At 35.7% G+C, this 22,880-nt stretch overlaps 1 protein-coding gene across 2 annotated transcripts in view; it reads right to left on the reverse strand.

Annotated features, from left to right (window-relative positions):
- Positions 1–22,880, reverse strand: part of KCNH8 (potassium voltage-gated channel subfamily H member 8) — a 200,870-nt gene that overhangs the window by 81,954 nt on the left and 96,036 nt on the right. For both annotated transcript variants that reach the window (XM_080384929.1, XM_080384928.1), the window contains exon 5: positions 19,973–20,213. In XM_080384929.1, the coding sequence (XP_080241055.1) occupies positions 19,973–20,213 (241 nt within the window). The remainder of the gene's footprint in view (positions 1–19,972; positions 20,214–22,880) is intronic.

A 22,880-nucleotide genomic window follows, 5' to 3' on the forward strand; every position in this document is an offset into this window, starting at 1 on the left:
CAGCAGTAGGATTACTAGCAGAAGTAACAGATTCTTCTGCTCTTGCTTTTCTAGGGGCCTAAAACCTCTTTTTTCCTACTATTCACTCATGAGAATGAATGCTTAATTTCTGATATACTTTTGATCTTTTTTTTTCATTCTCTGTATGAGAAATGTCTGCAAAGACCAGCATGTGTGAACAGATTTCTCTCAGAAAGTGAAGCTGAAGGATAGATTTTCCAGAATATGACACAAAAAGCATTGCTGCCACTAGAGCCATAAAGAGTAGCAGGTGAGCTTTGTCCCATTTGCAAGCTTTTGTACAACCCCCTAGACAGCAAAATGCAAAAATGAGCATTGAAAGATTTTTCCCCCCCATGACTTAGTTGAAAATCAAAATTTTGAAAATCGAAACCTTATGTTTATAGAGAACATGTACACTGAAAATGGAATAAGTGCACATTTATGCAGCTCTCTTTAAATAAGCCAAATTTTTTTAGGTTCTATTTTGTTAGGTATTTTTGCCCTTTCCTGAACTTTGCCTTTTATTAAGGACAATGTTTTTCACCTTTTCCCATGTTTTGTCTCTTTTTTATTGCAGTTTTTGGTTTTTTTGGTTTTTTTGTTTGTTTTTTTTCTGGTGTGCTGTTACTTCTGAATTTAAAAAAAACTTTGGAAATGGCACCTTTTCAACAATGTTGATAGCATAATAAAGGACATCCATTACATAGACTTACAGTAAAGAAGAGCATTGTAAAGCAGAGCAAGAGAAAAAGCATCTCACCATGTTCATCTTAATGAGTAAATCAACTTGATATAAAACAATCTGACACATTATAAAAGCTCAATGGAAAATGCTGCCTCATTGAAAGGGCATGGATTGCCACTAGTCTATATTAAAGCAATTTTTTATTTCCAGAATTTTACTTTAGAATCTTTTGGTACTAAAAGAACATTACAAATGCAAATTGTTTGACTGTCACTATACCAGGATAGCATTGGAGAGTGGTACCTACAGGACTCAAATTCTTAGGGCTAGCACCATCTACATTTGGACCAGGCAGATCTAATATTTTATAACAACATCTTTTTCATGCCTTATGAACATACATACCCAAATAGAGCAGCCGCACAATCCATGAAGAAATGACTCTTGGAGTCGTACAACAGAGTTCATGCTATTGTTCTTGCAAAGGAGTTTGAAAATTAAATCCATGCACCTGTTAACTTTACCCAGTTGCTTACTCTTCATTTTAAACATAATAGAGTAGCTGACACTCAGATGAATTACTAACGTATCCAGGTTTGAGCAGGAGACCTGTTGTGGTCACTCACTATCCATGACAGCATTTCCATCTTAATAACAGCAATATCAAACTTACTTTCCTTTTGGTGTACATGTAGAGATGCTTTCCTCCATGTCTGCTGTAATGTGCTCCTTGCACATTGTGATGATGGAAGCTATGAAGAACTGGAGCTAAAGAGTTCTATATTTCTGGGGCACAAGGTCTAAGAATGTTTGCCTAAAGCACTGCCAAACATTGGCATAATGTTTTACAAAATTGTCAGTGTTACCATCTCAATTAGTTCTACTCAGATTTGCATTGAGATACCCATTTTGTGAATTTATGTTATGTTAGATGATGCTCTGAACCACAAAAGGATCTAATGAAGTTCATAGCTTCTATAAAACGGTCATGTTTCGTTATATATACTTGATATTTTTTCCTCTTAACTGAAAAAACTCCAACCAGGTTTCAAAGTTTCATCTCCCTAGAGTTTTTCTTAAAGCATTTGTAACATAATCAGAGAAGCACTTATATGGTAGATCAGCTTCTATAAAATATTAATTAGACTTTCATTTAACATGTAGTAAAACAAATGCACATTTAATCAATTTCACTTCCAGATGCATATTTTTCATATACATATTGTTAACTCTTTAAAAAGGGTAATTCCATTGCATACATTTAAAATTTTATAGCAAAGAAACGTTAATAGCTCCATATTGTTATTATGTGTACTATTTTCAAGTTTTGCAATGTGGAGAGTAGAAATTATTTTTCAGCTATATTTAATCCTTTCCCTTTTATGGCTGTTCTACTTTGATAGTGAAACAGGCACAAACAATTAATGTATGCTTTTTTGCAAGGACAACTTATGTCCACAAAATGAGAGGCAGTTACTGAAAAACATCTAGTCATATTATGTAGGATACTAAACATAGCATCATGGTTGCCTTGAGTTTCAGATATATATGAGTTGTTCTATAAACTTAGCAATAAAACTGTCTAAAATTTTCTAAAAAAAACCTACTCAACATGGAATTAGATGTTCTGTGGCAATTTGGATAAATTAGTGTTGCAGTATATTTTAAGGGGGGGCTGAGGAAGTTATTTTTGACTAAAAATCAGTTACTGTTTTGATCTGAAAAACATGATCTTGTCATACATTGACACCGTGAAAATATGACATTATCTAAGATGTGCACTTAGAAGTGTAAAAGAAACTTTTTGGAAGACCCCAAGTGCTTTATCAACGTGCAGGTTTGGAACAAATTTTAAGTGTGAATTAATATTCAGGACATTAAGTAAGGAAAAAAAAAAAAAAAAGCCTTCTTTAAAAAATCAAAACAACCAAACAAAAAACCCTCACAAAATTGTAAGATACAAAATAACACAGAAAATTTAACTGATGTTGAAAAGATCAGTGACTATCAAAATTACAAGTTTGATAGTAAGAATAAAAACCTAATTAAGTTTAAATTATTAACAAAACTGAATACTTGTATAGAATATTATAGTCCACTTGTCTCTTAATGATGCTGTAGCCATAGAAATAGAAAGCAATAGAAACTTACCATGTAACAAAGGAGGCATTAGACATTTCAAGGAGATATTTGAAGACAAAGTTCCACCTAATATTCTAAATGGAACTTACTGAAAGCCACGTTCTGAATCACCAGTATTAACTTCTCATAAAAATCTCAGAAAGTTGGAGAAATGCCAAGGAAGTGGAATTTGGCATGATAATTTTAGTAATTTGGGGGTGGGGGTGTGTCCACTAGAAGTCGTGATCCAGAAAACAATAGATATGCTAATCACAAGAAAAGCAGATCATTCTAGCATATATGTTAAATGTCTATAATAACATGTTAAAGTAAGTAATGCTCTAAGTTTATGAAAGGTATGAAATCAATACTGTCTTTTGCTAAGAAAATTACTGGGTTTTAATACAGCTATGAAACTAGTTGATTGTTGCAGAATACTTAGATGTAGTCAAATTATTTCATCTGGTATCATCATAATCTGAAGGTTCACATTAACCAGAATATGTGGACACATAAAACAAAAGCCAAACCTGGTGGTCTGCTCAGCTTCAAAATATTACTATGCGTTTGTTTACAAACACCACTGTTTCTAGAGGATTCACCCTGGCTGATTCCTTTCACAATGGTATGGTAGTTTCTAACAAAGAAGATGGATGACTGTGGCCAATCCAAATCCAAACATAAAATGGGTCAAATATCTCTATCTGATAGGCAAACCGCATCTAAGACTCAAGAAGGAAAAAGACATCTGTAGAAGGGGAGATTCTGGCTTGGTAAACAATGACACTGAAAGAGATTTCTCACAGCAGAGTGTCAGCATGGGCTTAGTACAAAGACAGAGCAAACCCAAGAGTATCACCTGTGAATAGGACACAGTTTGTGCCTTTGGTGGAACAGCTATAGCGATACATTTCTAGAACTCACATCTCAAGGCAAATGAAAAGACAAAGAGAAGAATTACAAAAAATTAGCTGGACTTCACTTTACATGTTATAAATTCAGCTTTCTTGGTTTACTCAGCTCCAGAATACTAACAGGAGAACTGACTTTTACTTGTTTTCATCCACTGGTAGGCTACTTAGGCAAAATAGGCTATGCTGGGCAGACATTGACTTTAGGCAAATCCATTTTGGAAATGAAACGTGGCTTAGCAAATGAGGTCATGAACTTGCATCATCTGGGTTCATGTTAAACACTCTTGTACTTTATAACACAATGTCATCCTAAAGATACCTAAGTTACGTTCAAGCACACAACACTTGCATCTGTGGACTCACATAACTTCTGTACCTGAGGTGAATATATATATGTAGATGTGTTAGGCAGAAGAAAGGCAGGTTTGGCTATCATGATTGTCCTTTGTGGTACAGAGTTATTGGTTTTCCCTTCATTTCATAGCTTTAGGGGAAAAAAAATATTTATTTGCATATCTCTCTACGTGTTCTTTAGGTAGGCTACACTAAGACTGGGTTAAGATCTTATCTTCAAGCCTGTTAGCCATACGAAAGAAGCCAGAAAGCAGTTTTTTCCTCCACAAATTTTTCAAGATTTAGTGTAGAGCCTTAACACAAAGTGACCTAGACACATATCTAAGGCTATCTGGTTCCATGGATTGAGATCTTGAAGGTTATAATTGCTTCACACTTCAAGAACTATTGTCTTCATTCAACAAAATCCTCAGGCTGAACAGAACATGTAAGTAAAATCTGAGATATTAAAATTTTAATTTTAGATTAGATCACCAAGTAGTCTTAGCTGGCCCTGCATCCTTAAATCTACAAAATTATTCTGAAATGTTCAGTAATAAAATTAAGAGGTGAAACTAGCATGGTTTCATATGGTTCATAATGAGCAAGGAGGTCAGTTCAGCTCCACTGGTGCTTAGTAGGGTGAGCAAGTTACTATTCATGTTTGCAGATCAGTATGGTGGCACCACCACATACATAACTACTTCATGCAGATTTGCTTGATATAGGTAAGAAAGCAAGCTAAGGATATTTATATCCCTAGTGTTTTGAAACTTCTCATTGTCATTTGTCTCTAGAAACCTCCAGTGTATAGTTATCAAAGTTAGAAAAAGGATTTGCTTACTTATTGCACATTAGCATTTGTGAAACTACAAAAACTTTTAACAGAAAAAGAGATAAATGTTTGCTTTAAATTCCCCTAAGTCATCCAGTACACCAAAGGCTTATCAATATGCATATGGAAGTCACTGTTCAAGATTGAAGAGATTAGAGGTTTTTCTGTACTCCTGTCTGCATTCTTATCAAAGCAATTTAGGACAACAGCCCCAGATAACATGTATATAAAATTGAATAGAAAATGTTAAGTGCTTCATTCTGCATCCAACTCATTAGATAAAAATCCAGAGGGAGGTAGTGGAGTATGTTCCATCTTTTATTTCTTGACAGCTTTCTGAGCTATACTTGGGTGTAAACAGTTTCTTCATCTGAGCGACCTTACTTACAGCTTAACTGCTGTGCCATAGCACTTACTGAGAAAGCTGTAAAGAAAAGAAAAAAAAAAAAAAACCGAACCAACCAAAACTAAACCAGAACTCCTGAGGGAAGAAACTTCTAAAAGCACAACAAAATCTTTGACATAAACTTAGAAACAACTATTTCCCCTGAGAGATTTCATTATTTTTAGGAATTACATGTTCCACAGTCTTTTGGGGACTGCTGTTTAAAAAGTGGAAGATTAACATATTATTATTTATTTTGTTTTGCTTTTTTAAAAATGTTTTCTTATCATTAAGACTTTGAGCAACTATAGTGGTAAGCAAATTGAGGCAACAGAGAGTAGGTAAACATCAAAAACTGTACAATAATCTGTTCTGTAGTGTACCTGTGGGTTATTTAATATGTTAGAAATTGTGAATCTTGTTGTGCACTAGCTTCTACCTACCAATGACAGAGCAATCTGAAATTCTACACAAGCATCAGTATTGTAAAGCTTTGAAGACTCCAGACAACTCCACAGCACCAAAACTAATGCTTTTCTTTAGTGCTGAATTTGTGTTCCAAATGCCTTGAGATAAGGAGGACTTTAATAATTTCCTGCAGTATGAAGTGCAACAATTTTACAAATTACAGCTGTAAACCAGGCAAGAGGGACACTTAATCTCTGAGCTGATTGTTAAAGCATACATGAAGTGACTTCAATGTCTTTGGGCAATTTGTGGGTCAAAAGTTTTCTACAAGAGGTATGTTTGAATGTGTCATCTTTGAATATGCTCTAACAACCTTCAGCCTGTGCAAGCTTCATTCTTAAAGCTGTGTTTGATACATTTGTTTCAGATCGGGACAAGAACTACAATCTCTTTTCTGTTTCAGCAGCTCTCATAAAACACAAGCAATGAACAAATCCTTAATAACAAACATGATTATCACAAAAAAAAAAAAAAAAAAATCTGAAGTTACCTCACTGCTAATTTTTCTCCATTTAAGCTGGAAAAACATCATTTTTAATGATCTTGCAAGCTACGCAGATCATGCCACATGCTTAGGAAAGCAGAATAAGGGATGTAAGTAATGTCTCTGAAATGAGCAATGTCATTAAAAAGTTACCTAAAACTAAAGCAGGAGTAACAGCAGAAAATATCAAACTGATATTTTGACTTACTATGTTCTGTTCTGAAACACAGCACATATATATCTAAAATACCATCTTTGTACTTGAGGTAGAGAGGAAGGAAATGGTGAAGTCTCTCAATTCTCATCTTCATTAGAAAAAAAAAGGGTTCTTATTTCAAGTTAGATAATTCAATTTCAGTTAAAATTAGACAGTAAAAGGTCAGAGTTCAAGTGAATTAAAGCTCAAGATAAAACCTAGACTATCCTACTGACTTTAGGAAAGGCCCTTAAGTAACCTATATATTACAAGGTGCCTTTTTCCCAGATATTTACAGTGTTTTAGCAGAGATTCCTCTGTTTTGTTAACAAACACCCATGTATTTTAAGCCAGCCCTGACCTGTTTACAGACTTTTAGTCCTTCCCCACTTACCTGTGAGCTTAACAGAAGCAAAGTGTGTCAGTCTGCAAAGCAGAAAGTAATTTTGCTTGTGTCAAACACAAAGGTGAACTTCACATGGCAGCAATAGGGAGAGACCGAATTCTTTTAAATTTCAACAGGCTTGGAACAAGCAGTCGTATCACCTGCACATCTCCCCTCTCACCTCCAAAGATTTAAATACAGCTTGCTTTTCAGTTATTTCAGCTATAATGTCCACACCTAGGTCAGGCAGAAGCATTTCATGCTAACAAAAGTTCAGTGGCAAATCAATGGGCAACCACCCTCAGAAAGCCTGCTTTGCTCAGTCTTCCAAAGCAAACGAGATGCATCCGCAAGTCCTGAGGGAACTGGTGGACGAAGTCACTAAGCCACTATTGATCATATATGAGAAGCTGTGGCAGTCCAGTGAAGTTTCCATTGGTTGTTAAAAGCGGAAAAAAAAGAAGACACAGGGAACTACAGGCCAGTCTAGTTTCACCTCTGTGCCCAGCAAGATCATGGAGCAGATCATCCTGGAAATTATGCTAAGGCACATGGAAAATAAGGAGGTGATTGGTGACAGCCAACATGGCTTTACTAAGGGCAAATTGTGCCTGAAAAATCTGGTGGCCTTCTACAATGGGGTTATAGCATTGGTGGATAAGGGAAAAGCAACCGATGCCATCTGCCTGGATTTGTACAAAGCATTTGACACTGTCCCACGTTACATCCTTGTCTCTAAATTGGCGAGACGGCTTTGATGGATGGACCACTTGGTGGGTAAGGAACTGGCTGGATGGCTGCATGCAGAGTTGCAGTCAATGGCTCGATGTCCAAGTGGAGCTCAGCGATGAGTGGCAACGTGCTTTTGCAGCCCAGAAAGCCAACCGTGTGCTGGGCTGCATTACAAGCATGGCCAGCAGGTTGAAGGAAGCGGTTCTTCCCCTCTACTCAGCTCTTGCAAGACCCCACCTGGATTACTGTGTTCAGCTCTGGAGCCCTCAACATAAGAAGGACATGGACCTGCTGGAGGAGTCCAGAGGAGGGCCACGAAGGTCAGAGGGCTGGAGCACCTCTCCTATGAAGACAGGCTGAGAGAGTTGGGATTGTTCAGCCTGGGGAGACCTTATAGCAGCCTTCCAGTACCTAAAGGGGGCCTACAAGAAAGCTGCAGAGGGACTTCTTGCAAGGACATGTATTGATAGCACAAGGAGTGCTTTAAACTGAAAGAGGGTAGATTTAGATTAGATGTTAGGAAGAAATTCTTTACTGCAAGGGGGACAGTGGAACAGGTTGCCCAGAGAGGTTGTGGATGCCCCATCCCTGGACGTGTTCAAGGCCAGGCTGCATGGGGCTTTGAGCAACCTGGTCTGGTGGAGGATGTCCCTGCCCATGGCAAAGAGGTTGGAACTAGCTGATCTTTAAGGTCCCTTCCAACCCAAACCATTCAGATTCTACAATTCTATTGATAATCTCTTACCACCCTACCCCCTCACCTTCACTTTTGCATGCCTACTGCTTTCACCCTATACCTCCAGCACTGCTCCACTGTTGTGTCTGAACACAGGCTTCTGCTTCACACACTGTCTGACCACATGTGCCTGTTGATGCAATTCTCTTCTGCTTTTTCAATCCTGTTCCTCTTTCTATCTAGCCCGCAGACTGATCACCCTCCCCTGCCAGCGCCACACAAGGCAAAACAGAAGCCCTGTTAGGCACTAGTCCCTTAGATGCACGCAAATAAGATAATTGTGACAAATCTCATAAAACCATTTGGTACAATCAGCCTCAAACTTAAACCTTGACTCTGATTTACCTTCTGGTTGGATCCCATGGCTAACTAACTCAATCTACGTGGATTCTCTCAGCCTATTATTTCCACTCCTGATAAGATATGGGCACATACTCCTTTTTTAAAAGAAAATAAATTCTTGTCAGAAATGTGATATCTTTAAAACTCATGCAGATTTACACTGAAAGATTAAATAAAATTAATTTGTATAAAAACAAACCCCATTTTTCAGCTCTGAAAATGTCTACATTAAAAAATGTTATCTACATGCAGTTGCAGTTCCCAATTTATTTATATATTTTGCTCCAATTAAGTTCTTATACAGTATCCACAGCAGTAAACATCAGAAGGCTCTGACCAACATTATCCTGGTGTCTTCCAAGTTTGCAGTTACCATGGCTACATGATTTTGTGATATTTTCATTCTAAATTCCTGAAGCAAATACCACAATCTAAATTAAAAGCTCTGACTTATTCCTTTCCTTATTTGAGTGTTCTAATGGCTTTTACTTACCTATTTGTGACCATTTTCTTTTTCACAAGCTTGCAGTGTGAAAATCCACACCCTAGCAATGTTCAGTTCCTATGAAAAGGCAACTTATTTCATAGATGGGCATAAATGAGTTGGGAGTAGTCTGAGTAAGTCTGTAAGTCTGTAGGGTTTTGGAACTGTTTGGTGACTTCTCTTGAACTAAAGCTCTGTAGAACATGCCGCGTCCTTTACCAAGCCATCCCTTTCTAGATTTCTTTCGTGCTTACATTCATTCACAGACACATCCACTCAGTGAATGGCATGAAAACACCAATTTAAACCGGTACTCAACAAAGGGAAAAAAAAGATTACATTACAAAAACTGAGGTTCTACTTAGTGCATAATGAAGGTTGCAATCCTAAATGTCATAAACAGAGTGAAAACCATAAACTGACATTCATCAAGCTATCCGATTAATCCTTAAGATGTTTTCCAGAATAATACCCCTTTTCCAGTTTCAAAAGCATGATACTTGTTTTGCATAATCTCATTATTTTTTTTTCTGTTAAAAAAAAGAAGTAAAAATAGAGATAATCCAGAGGTTAAAACTTATCTGATGGCCAGCTGAACCTTTTTAACCATAAACAGGATTATTTTACCTGAGGCAGTTGACCTGCCTGTGCCAACATTATTTTTTTTTAGGCTTGATTTTTTTTAAATAAACCCTGCTGTGATTAGACACATGAACAAGCTACAGCAGAATAACAATTTAGGATTAGTCAGATGATTCCATAACTGTCATGGCACCCTTTAGGCTGCAGCAAATGCTAGGTAATATAACTGAGTTTACCTCTTTTTTACTGCATACTAAATAAAGTTGAAAAATCCTGCACCTTTAGGGCAAGTAGTATACATGCAAGCAGTAACCAGGGCATTGGGTGATGCATGATTTTTTATTAGACTACAGTAATTCAATCCTGCGCTTGAGACCTAGATGATTTAGGAATATTAACCCCATTGATTTTCAGACCAGACAGTTTCCTACACCACCTCCCCCTCCTAGATGGTATGACTGGCTCTTCTCCTTTTTCTTTTATTTTCTCATCTTTCTTTATGTGATTTTACATTGATTGTCTTTAGCTAGCAATGCTTTCCCCAAAGTCCAAGCTCTTTGATCTATCTGATTATCTGAGCCAATTTTATTTAATTATACATGGATAATGGTATTAGAATATGGCCAGAGAGCTTTTCGGAAAGATTCCAGGAAATATTAGTGCTATATTGCTTGAAGAACAATTTATCTGTCCCTATATAAACTCTTATTTTTTCTATTCTACTTCTGCTATAAACCTAGGTGTTCCTAGTAAATCTAGAAACAGTATATTCAAATGGAAGCATGATTTTTCAACTCCACATATCCCATGAAACTGTCTACTACCACAGTTGACTTGATGATTTTCTTTTAGATGCTGACATGATAAGGTGAGAGAGATGGTATTGATTTTATATAGGAAAGGAAAGTAATGCTTATTTTACACCTGTTGCTTAGGAACCTGAGCTATTATGAAGTCAAATAAAGTGTACAAGGCAAAAACCAGCAGAGATTAAGTAATGTAAAACCAAAATGTAGGGGGTTTAAATAGTAAATACTTAATATATAACAAAATATATATTTACAATAATATATAACAAAATAATAAGCCTTTATAACAGCTTGTTGCAGCTGCTGAAGGAAAAATATTTTTTTTTCCTCTTTAAGAAAGGTATAACAGTGAACTAAGCAACCATCAATATAAACTACAGAAAATTCGACAAGAAAAGCTAGACCTGTTTTGGAAAGGAAAGAAAACACTGATAGCCAGGATGAAGGAAAATTAAGGTTTTAGATAATAATAAGTATTAGGAAATAATTTAGTATTTAGATAATAATAAAGCATTAGGAAAGAAACACCAATATGCAACTTTAGTTCCTTTGTACTGGTGGCATCCCATTATGATTAATAATCTTGAGGAAAAAAAAGATGTATTCAATATAGCTTTCTTGTGTAATTTTGGAATGGAGCAGCAAAGCATGGTTGTATTATATCAGACGGTAAATAACAATCCAGTGTATCCTAACTAAGAATCAGCAGGTAGTAATGTGTTAAACTAGTAGTACTAAACACTTGAAAAGATGTCACTTCTGCAGGCTGATGAAAAAAATACAAAAAAGAAATATGCCATTTACAAGCCATAGATGAATGGACTTGTGGATTCTCTGTTCTCTGAGGTCTTTGAAGAAGAGCTGATGTCTTTCAGGAAAACATGCTTTAGCCAAACACAGTTTATTGGAATTAATACTAATAGCTGGATTAAATGTAATGTTTTATATTTAAGATTGAACTTAGATGGTCACAATTTTTCTTTCTTATCAGGATCTTTATGAACTGAAAGGTTATGTAAAACTACATATAACTGAAATCTCAGATGTATTATGTTGACCTGAGAACAGTGAGAAGCAAGAAGCCAGGCTAGATTTTATACTGCTAGAAATTAAAGAAAAGAAGTATTCCAACAGACAAAGTGTAGGTCCCAACAGACTTGAAATCTGAAAAGGAATATCAAAAGCCACCACTGTACCACCAGGATGGCATTTTATTAAACAGAAAAATCTGTTCTCTTCCACAGCTTCAACAGAAAATACAGTCTTATTGAGGAGCATGATCATTAAAGAAAATTATGTAAAAGGATTATAATTAGTCCTTAATTAACAGTATATTTAAAATGGTAAAATTTGGCTATCAAGTATTCCTCTCCCTCCTGTTTTAGCTTAAGTGCAACTCCCAGTAATGATTTCTCCTGGCCATTAGTACTTCAGAATATTGGGGAAACAACCCTGTTTGGTTTGTGTGGGCAGTCACAGAGGTTGGGAACCTCATTTCAGAGACACATTACACCTCCATCCAAAGAAAACCTTTTCTAGAGGTCTTGTGACTTTAGCTGGGTGACCAGCAGTCAGATGAACAATGGAAATATAAACTTACACATTCTTAAAATCCTCAGCACAAGGACGTGTGATGTAATGTGATATGATGGACGTCTGAAAAAATGTGGAATTAATATAATTCATAGGCTTTCTGCTAAAATCACCATTAATACACTAAGTTGTTTTACCAGTCAAATTTCTCTAGTGAAAAGACTTTATTTAGGATTGGACACCAAGATGCTTGCACAGCACATGAGGAGTGGCACGGGCCCTGTTCTAAGGCAGTGCTCTGACATATGTTCTCAGCCTTGCTCCATTACAGTTTGACAAACTGACAACATTTTTAGTGGGTTTAATGGAGCAAGATCCATTCTCAGGTATGACGGATCATAGCAGAACTGATTCCCAAAATCCGTCTGTAACTGACAGACTGGTTTGTTCTTCCTTACTCTTTGTTCTTACAGTGGAAGGTAATGGGAAGTCATACCCAAGTGGAAATACAGTTTTACTTGGGTAAATTATTCATTAACACAAAAACCTGAATTCTGAAGGCATTAATGGTTTGAATGGCTATTGTGGTAAAAAAAGTCACTCCCTCCAGGAGCATAGTATGGTCAGTGTTAATGCACTAGCATGGAACACTCTGCCAGATGCTAAGGCTGCTGTACCCATTACTGTGGGCATGCTGGAACACACAGAAGGACCAGCACACCAGTGTTAAAACAGGAGTTTTAATTGCAACTCGTTACTGTGCTGAGTGCCAATGAATTCAAATTCCAACATCATGAAACTGAACAAAAGACCACAAACTTAAAAATAAAAAGTCACATTCTTTTCTCTGCTTCCTTAATTCTCAGCCTTTTGGGTTCACCTTATCAAGTTGCCCTCCTTAACTGAAGGGTGTTAAACAGGGATCAGCTAATTTCAGTTCTACAGTATCTGGTATGCCAGAAAAGCATCACATACCATGACCTTTACAATAACATACTAAACACTGGAAAGATTTACTTTTGTATAAACTATGCTCTATCTTTTAAAAACAGACTCAATCCATGAACACATTGAGGAGTGAAATATATTATATTGACTTTTCTAGAAAGGAAGATACAGACTTTTGAGTCTTGAAAGAAAAGCAAAGAACTAAAAATATGTCTGAAAAATGAACTGCTAGCTCTGCTTTTAAAAGAAGCTAGTATTTGTGACTGCAGAAGTGTGAACGTTTCTACATGAGTAATTTTCTTAATAGAACCTGCAGAAATATGGCAGAAAGAAGCAATTCCAAAGACTGAAGAAATATCAATCATATGGCTTCTTAACTTTTCACTAAATTCAATGTGCATGAAGCAAATGTGTTTAGGTATTTCATGAACACCGTTCACTTTACAGAAATGCTGGAGACAATGAAAAGATTGAGCAAGTAAAACATTCAGTGAACAAAGGGGCAACTTCTTCGTGCACTTAAATTTTTTTGACCAATTCCAAGGTGAAAGCCTGAAAATTTTTTCTCATAAATTACCTCATGCAGGTTGACAACAATTCACATAGACATTACCCAGAAATCATTAAAAAACTGTGAAAAAGACCACATGCAAGCTCACAAAAAATATGGTCAACTATTAAGCATCTAAGCATTTCCTTGGAAATTACCTAGGTGTTTAATGAAAAGACTTTAATTTATTGAAAAATACAGTGTTGTTTTACCATCCTGTTATAGGATAGTAAACCTAAATACAAACTTTGTCTGGTTGTAGTTATAATGCAAGTCAGTCATACTCTGTATGACTGTATATTACTACAGCATTTTTCAATGTCCAAATTGACTATAGGTGAAACAAATGAATTATCACACTGCTGCTCTTTTTTTTTTTTTTTTTTTTTTATTTACAGTAGCACCCCAGCTTAGACAAAAAAAGATGAAGAGTCAGTTCTTAAGTGCTCTTAGCACTCTTAAGTGCTCAGAAGCTTGTCATTCCAACGTTGCAAGTCTCATTGCGGAATAAGTAGGAAAGAAAAATAATATGTCTGCAGAGATTCATTTAGGACAGCTGAGAAGTGGAACAATGACTTTATTTGCCAGAAGCACAGATGCAGAATATCTTGACCTGGCTATAAGTTGCCTACAGAGCTCTCCCCAGAACAGTAAGGAATTGCATATGGTAAATGTTGTGTATTTCATCCCATATTTGGGAGATGCACATCATCTTTCATGTGTATTTTAAAGGACCTTTATCCTTCATAATCCACTTGCTTTGTTTTAAATATTCTTTCACAAAGTCAGATTTCAGAATAGAGCCTGTTCAGTATTTCTTTAAGTACTTGTTTCTTGGATTTTACCTTTAAGTTTGATGGTACATAGCACAATACATAAGGACCCCTTCTTGTAACCAACGCACAAGTAGTTTAAGTCAACATCATTCATTTTGGGCCCAGGAAAAGCAGGAATGCTCAGATAGGCAGTTTTGTTGTCTTAACTGTAACGTATCTCACAACTTCAGGAGTAGCAAGCAACAGTCTGGGGCAGCAATTTCTTAAAATGTTGGTTAGATCTACCAGCATATATTTTTTCATCCTATGAGAACCTGGCTAGAGATGTGTGACAATGACATTGCGCCTCTGCAAACAAAGAGGAGGAGACAGCAGAGCCAATACAACTCAAATTTGCAGGGTGCTGCCACTATCAAAACTTTCATGTTTATCTACCTGAAGATACAGAAATATTTGCATGGAAATGATCACTTCTAAATTACTGTGGCTTATGTTTGTCTCCTTTATGTTCAGGTGGATGTGCTTGGAAACAGCATCTTGTGTGCAGAGTAGGATCTGTTCTCCTTACAAGGGTATGTAAGGAAGGCCACTGGAAAAATGTCTAACACAGGGGTCTTGCCAATTTCAGTTTGATTCTTTGAGTGAGAAGCTTTAGGGAATTTATTACTGCTTTTCAACATAAGCAGTTTTTACTGTTCAGTTATATTACTAGGTAATCCGCAGTCCATGAACAATTTTTTATGACCTTTGTCCCTAATATTGGGTGTATGAACAATGTCACTCTATCCGGTTTCATGTTTTGATATGTACTCATGCATGAGACCATTCGATGCTCAGAGATAAATTATCAGAGATAAATTCAAGCCACTACCTTGGCATCTACCTGAATTTTAGCATATTAGGGTCTGAAAGCACACTTTCTAAAATAAGTTTCAAAACACTGCCATTTTCTTTCAAAATTCACCAGTCCTCTTAGATGTGAGGTTCCCCAGACACAAATATTGTTTCACGGGACCTTCTCTGCACTTGAAAGATATGAAATTATAATCATTATAAAAATGAAAAAGATCATGAGACAAAAAAGAAAACTAACCTTCTAATCTAAAGTGACCTCATAAAATCTATAGCATTTAATACTATCTCATCTGATTCCAACAAATTTTGACATATATTATTTTCAGAACAATAATATGCACACTTGAATGACTCTGTAAATTATGAACAATTATATGAATTTCTACTGGGTTTGTACCATATTTTTAAAACTCTACATATTGAACATCTGACACTCTAGGGCTTCATATGATTTAAGACAGTTTTGAAAAGATTTTGAGTCAATTACATTTGTGATAGACACTAATGGACTAACAAATCTCTCTGATCTACAGTATCATGCAACACAAATTGCAGATTCAGGGCTTCTAAAGACTCAGCTTTTAAAAACTGAAGTTGCTGGTAAAACACTTCGTTAAATGATATTTAACAAGATGGAGAGATGCAAATGCAAAAAGAAGCAATCTTAGTAACCATGATTAATTTTCGCCCTTGGAAGTGCAAGCCATAGGTAAACAACTCTGTGCCTGTGGAGAGTGGGGGAAGGGATGGCTATGTTGAGGATTTTTTTTCCCCACAGGTAGGCAAAATTCTTAAAATTACTGTTGCTACTATGTTGATATAGAATTTAATTTTACAGCTATAATTAGTATCCAGGGTTCTCCATCTTCCAACAGAAACTGAATGATCCAAAAGTAAATGGTCATTTATCTTTATAGCTCTTCTCTCTATAGTTCTTGGCCACCTTAGAGGACAGAACACTCAGACAGCTTTGATCTTATTCAGCAAATAATGCACTACCATAACCCTGAAAGCCTATGCATATTTTCTCTGAACAATCCATTGATCATAACGCCTGTTGAAGACACTCTGTTCAAATAGTCCTGTGAGTGAGTTTGAGCATTTAGCAATCAAGTATTGATAATTCTTTCAGTAATGTTACTTTCTTCAGTTAAGGTGTTCAATAATGTTTTAAAAATGGAAAAATAAAAAGAAAGACAATACCTAAAACCTAGAATAAAGCTGTTGCAGAAAGGAAAGCACTATACTAGCTGTTGTGGAACGGAAAGTTATACAATCAGTAGGTTATTACTAATAAAATGGAATGAACTTGGAGAGAGATTCTCCCAGGTTTTTTTTCTCCAAAAGAGAGAAAACTTCACAAATATGATTGAGAAGCAGCCAAGATCCATTATGCTTCTTAGAAATTTTAAACTTTAGCTATCTAGACATACTTGTCTACAAATGAAGGACCCAGCTACTGCCTACAAAGTTAAGGGGCATAAATGTTGAAGTAAATAGTGCAATAAATCAGGTAATATCACTCACCAGCTGAAATGCTTTCTAGGATAATTTTTTATATGCTTGCTTAAGTACACTAATGTTAAAAAGCTTTTTTTCTCCACCTCTTTACGATTTTAGGACACATAAACCAGTCAAAATATTCTAAAAACTAATCTAGTTTTACACTGTCTTTGGATAGAGGAAGCAAAAAATTTATGTACAAGGGGATGTTAGAGAAGGTTTGCACACATTACAGAGGAAAAGAGATCTGAAGGTACACTCAAACATCACATCACACAAGTTATCAAAGCACTAGCACATACAAGAAACATCAAATGAAAAATAATTTTAACTTAATTTGAGAAGCCTTAATTATGTTCCCTCTCCTACCTTTTCCCCAAAGACATCATAAAATGGGTTATTATTATTGTTTATCTTCTGTATATGTTTTAGAGAATTTTAAAGACTAAAGCAGTTAAACCTCTAGTTAGATGTGTTCTTTTATCATAAATAATCTAATTCACATTAACACTCTCACTTATAATTACCCTGAGTCAGGAGAACACTGCCATATGTATTTTTGTCATGCTAAAGCATATACTGGCTCACAAATTGGATGAGCCTAAAAAAATTTTTTTTAGCCACTAGATTTGTGCAAACTTTTCTTCTTAAAGGAAGCCCTTAGCCTCTACCCTATTATGTCCCTTGAACTGATGCGCAGACATCTCTCCTTGTTGTTGTCATACCTTCTTTCCCTTTGATAACCTAGCTAAAACCAAAGACCTTGCCAAGTCCAAGTAAGAGTTTATGCAAGTTATGTATGAAAGGAACATTATTCTATGCTCTGAGAAACTTGAATAAAACCAAAGCAGATAGACCCTTTTTCTCCAATTCACCGTTGTAGAGTTGTGATACCTCAATCCACTATTACAGACCCGTAAAATAGCTGAAGGCCCCATCTCAGACAGATCTCCCCACTGACTTTCTGAGGCACCAGTGTCATAAAAAGCTTTACTCAATGCTTCTCATTGACTTTTCTCAGAGCACATAGATCATCCATCAAAGACATACTTGGCAGAGCCACAGTGCAACAGTGTCCTGAAATTTATGCTTAAATTTATGTGTGCTGTCAATCTTACTACTTTCAATATAGTTACACATATTCTGAGACATTTTAATTCAACATTTTAACAGACAAGGGACCATTGAGAGGTGGCTATAAACACACTGGTTTCTTTAAATTCACTGCAGAGCTTTAAATGCAGTATGAGAATGTACTGAAAATGTTCCATAAATGTTTTCCCAGAGCCACAAATTTAAAAATATACAATAAGTTTAGGAACAATTATTTTGGGCAAAATTGAGCCATTATTGAAACTACGGGGGAGGAACATTGGTGTGCTGCAGTACAGTGTTTGTGGTTACCGGTGACATAACTAGGCAAAGAAGCCTTTTCTAGTACTTTCTATACTTTGAATGTATTTAGTTACAATCATAGTTTGATTTCCTGCATGATAGACTTAAAAGTCCAAGAAAAAATATGAAGTAAAATTTACAGAAAATCATCTTCCTTTTAATTTTCTTACCCAGATAATCAGTTGATCATAGAGATACCTTTGCTTTTGATTCACTGATACGTCCATGTTTCCAACAAAAGATATAAACAGAAAAGTAGCACTGAGCAGTGCACCATCTGTCTTGCTTCAAATGAATACTACAGCATGCAAATCAGCTAGATACACACTATACTTCTTTGTGCTCATATTCTAATAAACACATTCATAACACAAACCAGTTATCTTCACTAATGTAGGGTGAAGGATACAACCATTAGCAAAACATCATAACCTTGAATCTGCTGGTTTTTACAAAGATGCCTAGGTAGATCAAGTGGAATTATTCATTTTGTATTCCTTAAAATGGAATGCGGCATCATTTATGGCTGACTAGAGTTGTAACCTTGCTCTTTTTACACAAGACAAAAGACGGTCCTTGATAATCTGCATTGCAAAATATAGGTTTCTTACTGTAGTGCTTGAGTATTATCGAATATGAATTGCTTGCATTAACAGGAGTGTCCACCAAGATCTAACAGCATAAAAGGGGAAAATCAGATCTTAAACCTAATGACAAAACAGTGTCCAAAGGAGGAAAAAACAAATATTTATCCATCATAACTTCTGATTCTTCCATCAGCCACATCACCTACTAGTCTAACCCTCTACAGTAAAGCTGTCAGTGAAATGGAACAAACTTTTCAAAATTTTTGTAAGAAAAACATCTGTTAAACTAAAGACATTCTGAGTTGTTGCTTAGTGTTTAAGAATTTTCAGATTAGTTCTCTTAGAGAAGATCATAACACTGCTTTTAATGTATGATTTAAGCTACACTTTTTCAGGAAAAAATAATGAAAAGTAGAAAACAAGTTTCAAATCTGAGGATGATTTTATACTTTCGTTAATTTTCTTTCTCTCTTATAACTTGTCCTAAGCCTTTTTTTATTCAAGAAAGACATATTCAACTTTGCTTATTTCTTTAAAATAATACCTTTGCCACCTGCATTTTATCAACAGATCTGAGTTATGGTTTGTCAGTGTGACAGCACTGAGTGGTATTATGACATCAAAGCCAAGGAAAAACCTGTGTGAATCTAGTCAGGGATTCTTTTCTATATTCACAAAGAAATTGAAAAAAAGATAATATAAAAAAAGAAATTGCTTTGCTACAAGGCCACTACTAGATATGAGCTTGTCTTCTTTTTAATTATTTAAAGGTATAAGAATTAAATGGGTAATTGAAATAAAAAGTTTAGAGAGCGGACCAGATGACAAGCTACAACCTCTTAAATTCTATTCCACTTGTCTGTATAGCATATTGATATTGTACATTTGTGTTATTGCAGTATGAGTTTCAGACTTATGTCATTAGTTTTCAAAATCTGGTGATTTTCAGCTATCAGTCAATGTGTCTTCTAATTGTTTGTGAAAGGTAATAGAAAAAAATAAGTGCATTATGAACACACTATAGTAATTCCAGGGTATATCCCTACACTGGAAAGGTTTTAGGCATCCACAGGGTGAAGCAGTGGTTTTCAACATTCCTTGAGGTCAAAAGTCCCTTTTGAGTAACAGCAGGACTACCTGAATCAATTTAAAGTTTTTTCTTTTCAAAAAAGGTGATCTAAAGTTCAGATAAAATCTTAAACTATACAGTTACAATTGATTTTCTTTGAAATCATGAAAGCGATGATGATTTCCTTTTCTGTGATGATACATTCTGTGAAAACCTTAAATGTCAAAAAGAAGGTCCCAAACGACCCCCAAACATATCTTACCGATGATAAAAAGGATTTCCACCGCAATGTCACTGACAGTTGTGCTTCGAGTTGTAGACAGCTCATCGTGGCCGATAAAGCAAACATTGTAAGGTACAGTCACAGCAACATAAAACGTTGCCAGTAATATAAGCCAGTCCCAGCCAGCTTTAAAAGTGCTAAAATGCAACAGTATGAATTTGGATTTTTTTGCATCTGAAACTTTGTATTCTGGAAATGCTGGTTTATCTACAAAAACATTCTGAAAAAGAGAGAGAAAAAAGAAATGAGACAAAACAATAATTCAATCATACAGATGCATTTCTTCCAATGCAGCAATTAGGTTTTTTAAAAAGCATGATGAAATATGATGTACTGATATACAGGCAAGAACTAATGCTTTTTTTTTTTCTTTTTTTTTTCTAATGTAGTCCTTGCACTTATTTAAACAGAGGGTCCTGTTGATGGAGTAACTTTTGTAAATGCTGGGGCAAGAAGAGGATAAATAAGGAACAGATTAAATAGAATGAGGAGGGAGCTGAATCTGGCAAATTATTTCTTCTTATGTTGGGTGAATTCTGATTGAAAAGCAATGCTTTTCTGCCGGACAGGTAGGTTAAATCTTTGTATACATGAGGACATAGTACTGCAAATACGAATAAGCATATAGAAAGGAACAGATGGTGCTGAAGAGAAAACATCATTCCTCTACGTATTTTAGAGCTGTGAGGAGGTTGTTTCAGACCAACTCTAGCCTGGTTCTGTGCACGGAACAGCTGTTAGTACTTGGAGCAGCTCCCCTGGTTTAGTTTCATCTGAGGGAATCCAGCTCACGTGCCCAGGACTGCCATGAATCCTAGCACAATTAGTAAGAATAACTTTTTGATTCTCTTTAAAACTGCACTCCTTATCTAAAGCAAAATACTGATGCAGACTCACAGTAAGACGGCTCCAGAACCGACTACCTTCACCATCAGACTACACCTAGCTTTGTCATGTGTCTTACGGCTTTGTGATCTGACCAGCAAAGGTCTCTGCAACAAAGATTTCAGTCTTAAGCATCAGTTTTATAAACTCTTAGCTTTCACCTTTCAGAGTTTTAACAAAAACATCTAGCCTCTTCAAAAGCAGCATGTGGTACATGAACTGTCTTGTATTATTTACTAACAAAATTCTTATTCACTGTCATTGTGCTGCTGGTTAATGCTGTTCCAGTAATGAAGAGGCTCACAAAACAATGCCGTGTATTCAGCAAGCTAAGATTACTTCTGATCTTGATGTTATTCATTACGACTATAAAAAGACAACAACTACATGACCACAGACTTAATTACATCTGCCCTGCCTGTCACAGCCTTTCTCTTTGTGTTTCTTTTGAAATACTGATCCTCTTGCCTTCTCCATTCTTGGTTCTCATTCATGAATCTTAGAGGCTGAATTCTCACTGTTGTTAGCATCAGCCCATTTTTAATCACAGAGAGGAAAATGCTCCTCTTACGACATCACGTTCATAGCTCTAAGAATCTATGAAATAAAGGCACTAAAGTAGCCTGACAACAAATGTGTTAAACCCATATAACAGCATCCACACTAGGATTTTGACACTACAGGAAAGTCATGAAAAGCTATTTAAAAATCATGTTCGTAAAAATATTGCTGTGCTATGAAAATAACACTGGAAGACATGGTCATATTTTGCATATATATTTTTAAAAATTTTTACACTCTTCCAATATTTAACATTTTAAATAATTTTTAGCTTTTTAACATTTTACATTCAATGGAAGTGACTATGCCCTTTGAGGTATATGCCACCTATGTATTTTCATGTCCTTAATCTATACCAAGATTTTTCTGCTTTGAATTTCTAACATAATAATATCTAGGAGGATGTATTTGCACTGCTGCTTAATTTTGGGAACCAATAAAAGGAACATGCCCAGTGACAGATCACCTTTTCAGGGGGTTAATGACCTATATCCTTTGGCTACTTTTTCCACTGGTCTGTCTTCCATCCTCCCCCTAACCATTAAAAACAAAACAAAACAAGCGACCAGTTTCCTTCTTGTGGTTTTGTCAAAGATTTTAGCTTTCTAAAGTTAACATTATACAGACAAGAACAAAGTACCGTTCTGAATTTTCAAGAAAATTTTCTTTTTGCTACTCCTGCTTCTAATAACTATAGGCTCTCACTGTTGAAACAGGCTCTCAGATGTTATTTGAGCAATTTTTTATATGTACATACTGATTTCCTATGCTTCTCAAGTTTTCCTCTGTATTACTTTTTTTCTCCTGAAACACAGGTCCATAGAGCAGGAGAGGTATTTTTTACTCCTGAGCATATTTCTTTAGAAGTCTTTCTGCTGTTATATTTGTAGGTTTTTCTATTGTTTGATTTGGTTTTTGCAACGTTCACAGGGCAGGTTACAATCTCACTTATTAGTTATAATTAGTAGAGGAACACAGAAGTAATTTAAAGAAAGAAACATTACTACTTCAATTAGGAAATGAAAAGAGAAATTTACTTTGCACAAAGTGTGAGATTCACATGAAAAGTTGCCTAAATGAAGTGTGAGCTTCGGAGCTTACACAGCATAGAAATTTTCAGCTAGAGCAATATCTTTCTGAGCTGCCTTTTTTTTTTTTTTTTTTTCTTTTTTTTTTTTTTTCAAATAGTAATCATTGAAATGAAAAAAATAGGATGGTAATGTAAATTGGAACCTAAAATTAAGTTTTGAGAATTTTATAATGTGGCTTCCCTGGAGTTAAATAAATCTGTTTACAGTACAGCTAAATGCACCGTTTTTCTACGTGAAGTGTAACAAGTATGATAGCAGTCAGATGAGCACTTAAGTGAACTGTACTTTACTCCTTTTGCTACTGTAAAATTATGACTAGGACATTTCTCAGGTACTCATTGTCCTTCTAC

This window comes from Falco punctatus, assembly GCF_963210335.1.
Source record: "Falco punctatus genome assembly, chromosome: 4".
NCBI classification, from domain to species: domain Eukaryota; kingdom Metazoa; phylum Chordata; class Aves; order Falconiformes; family Falconidae; genus Falco; species Falco punctatus.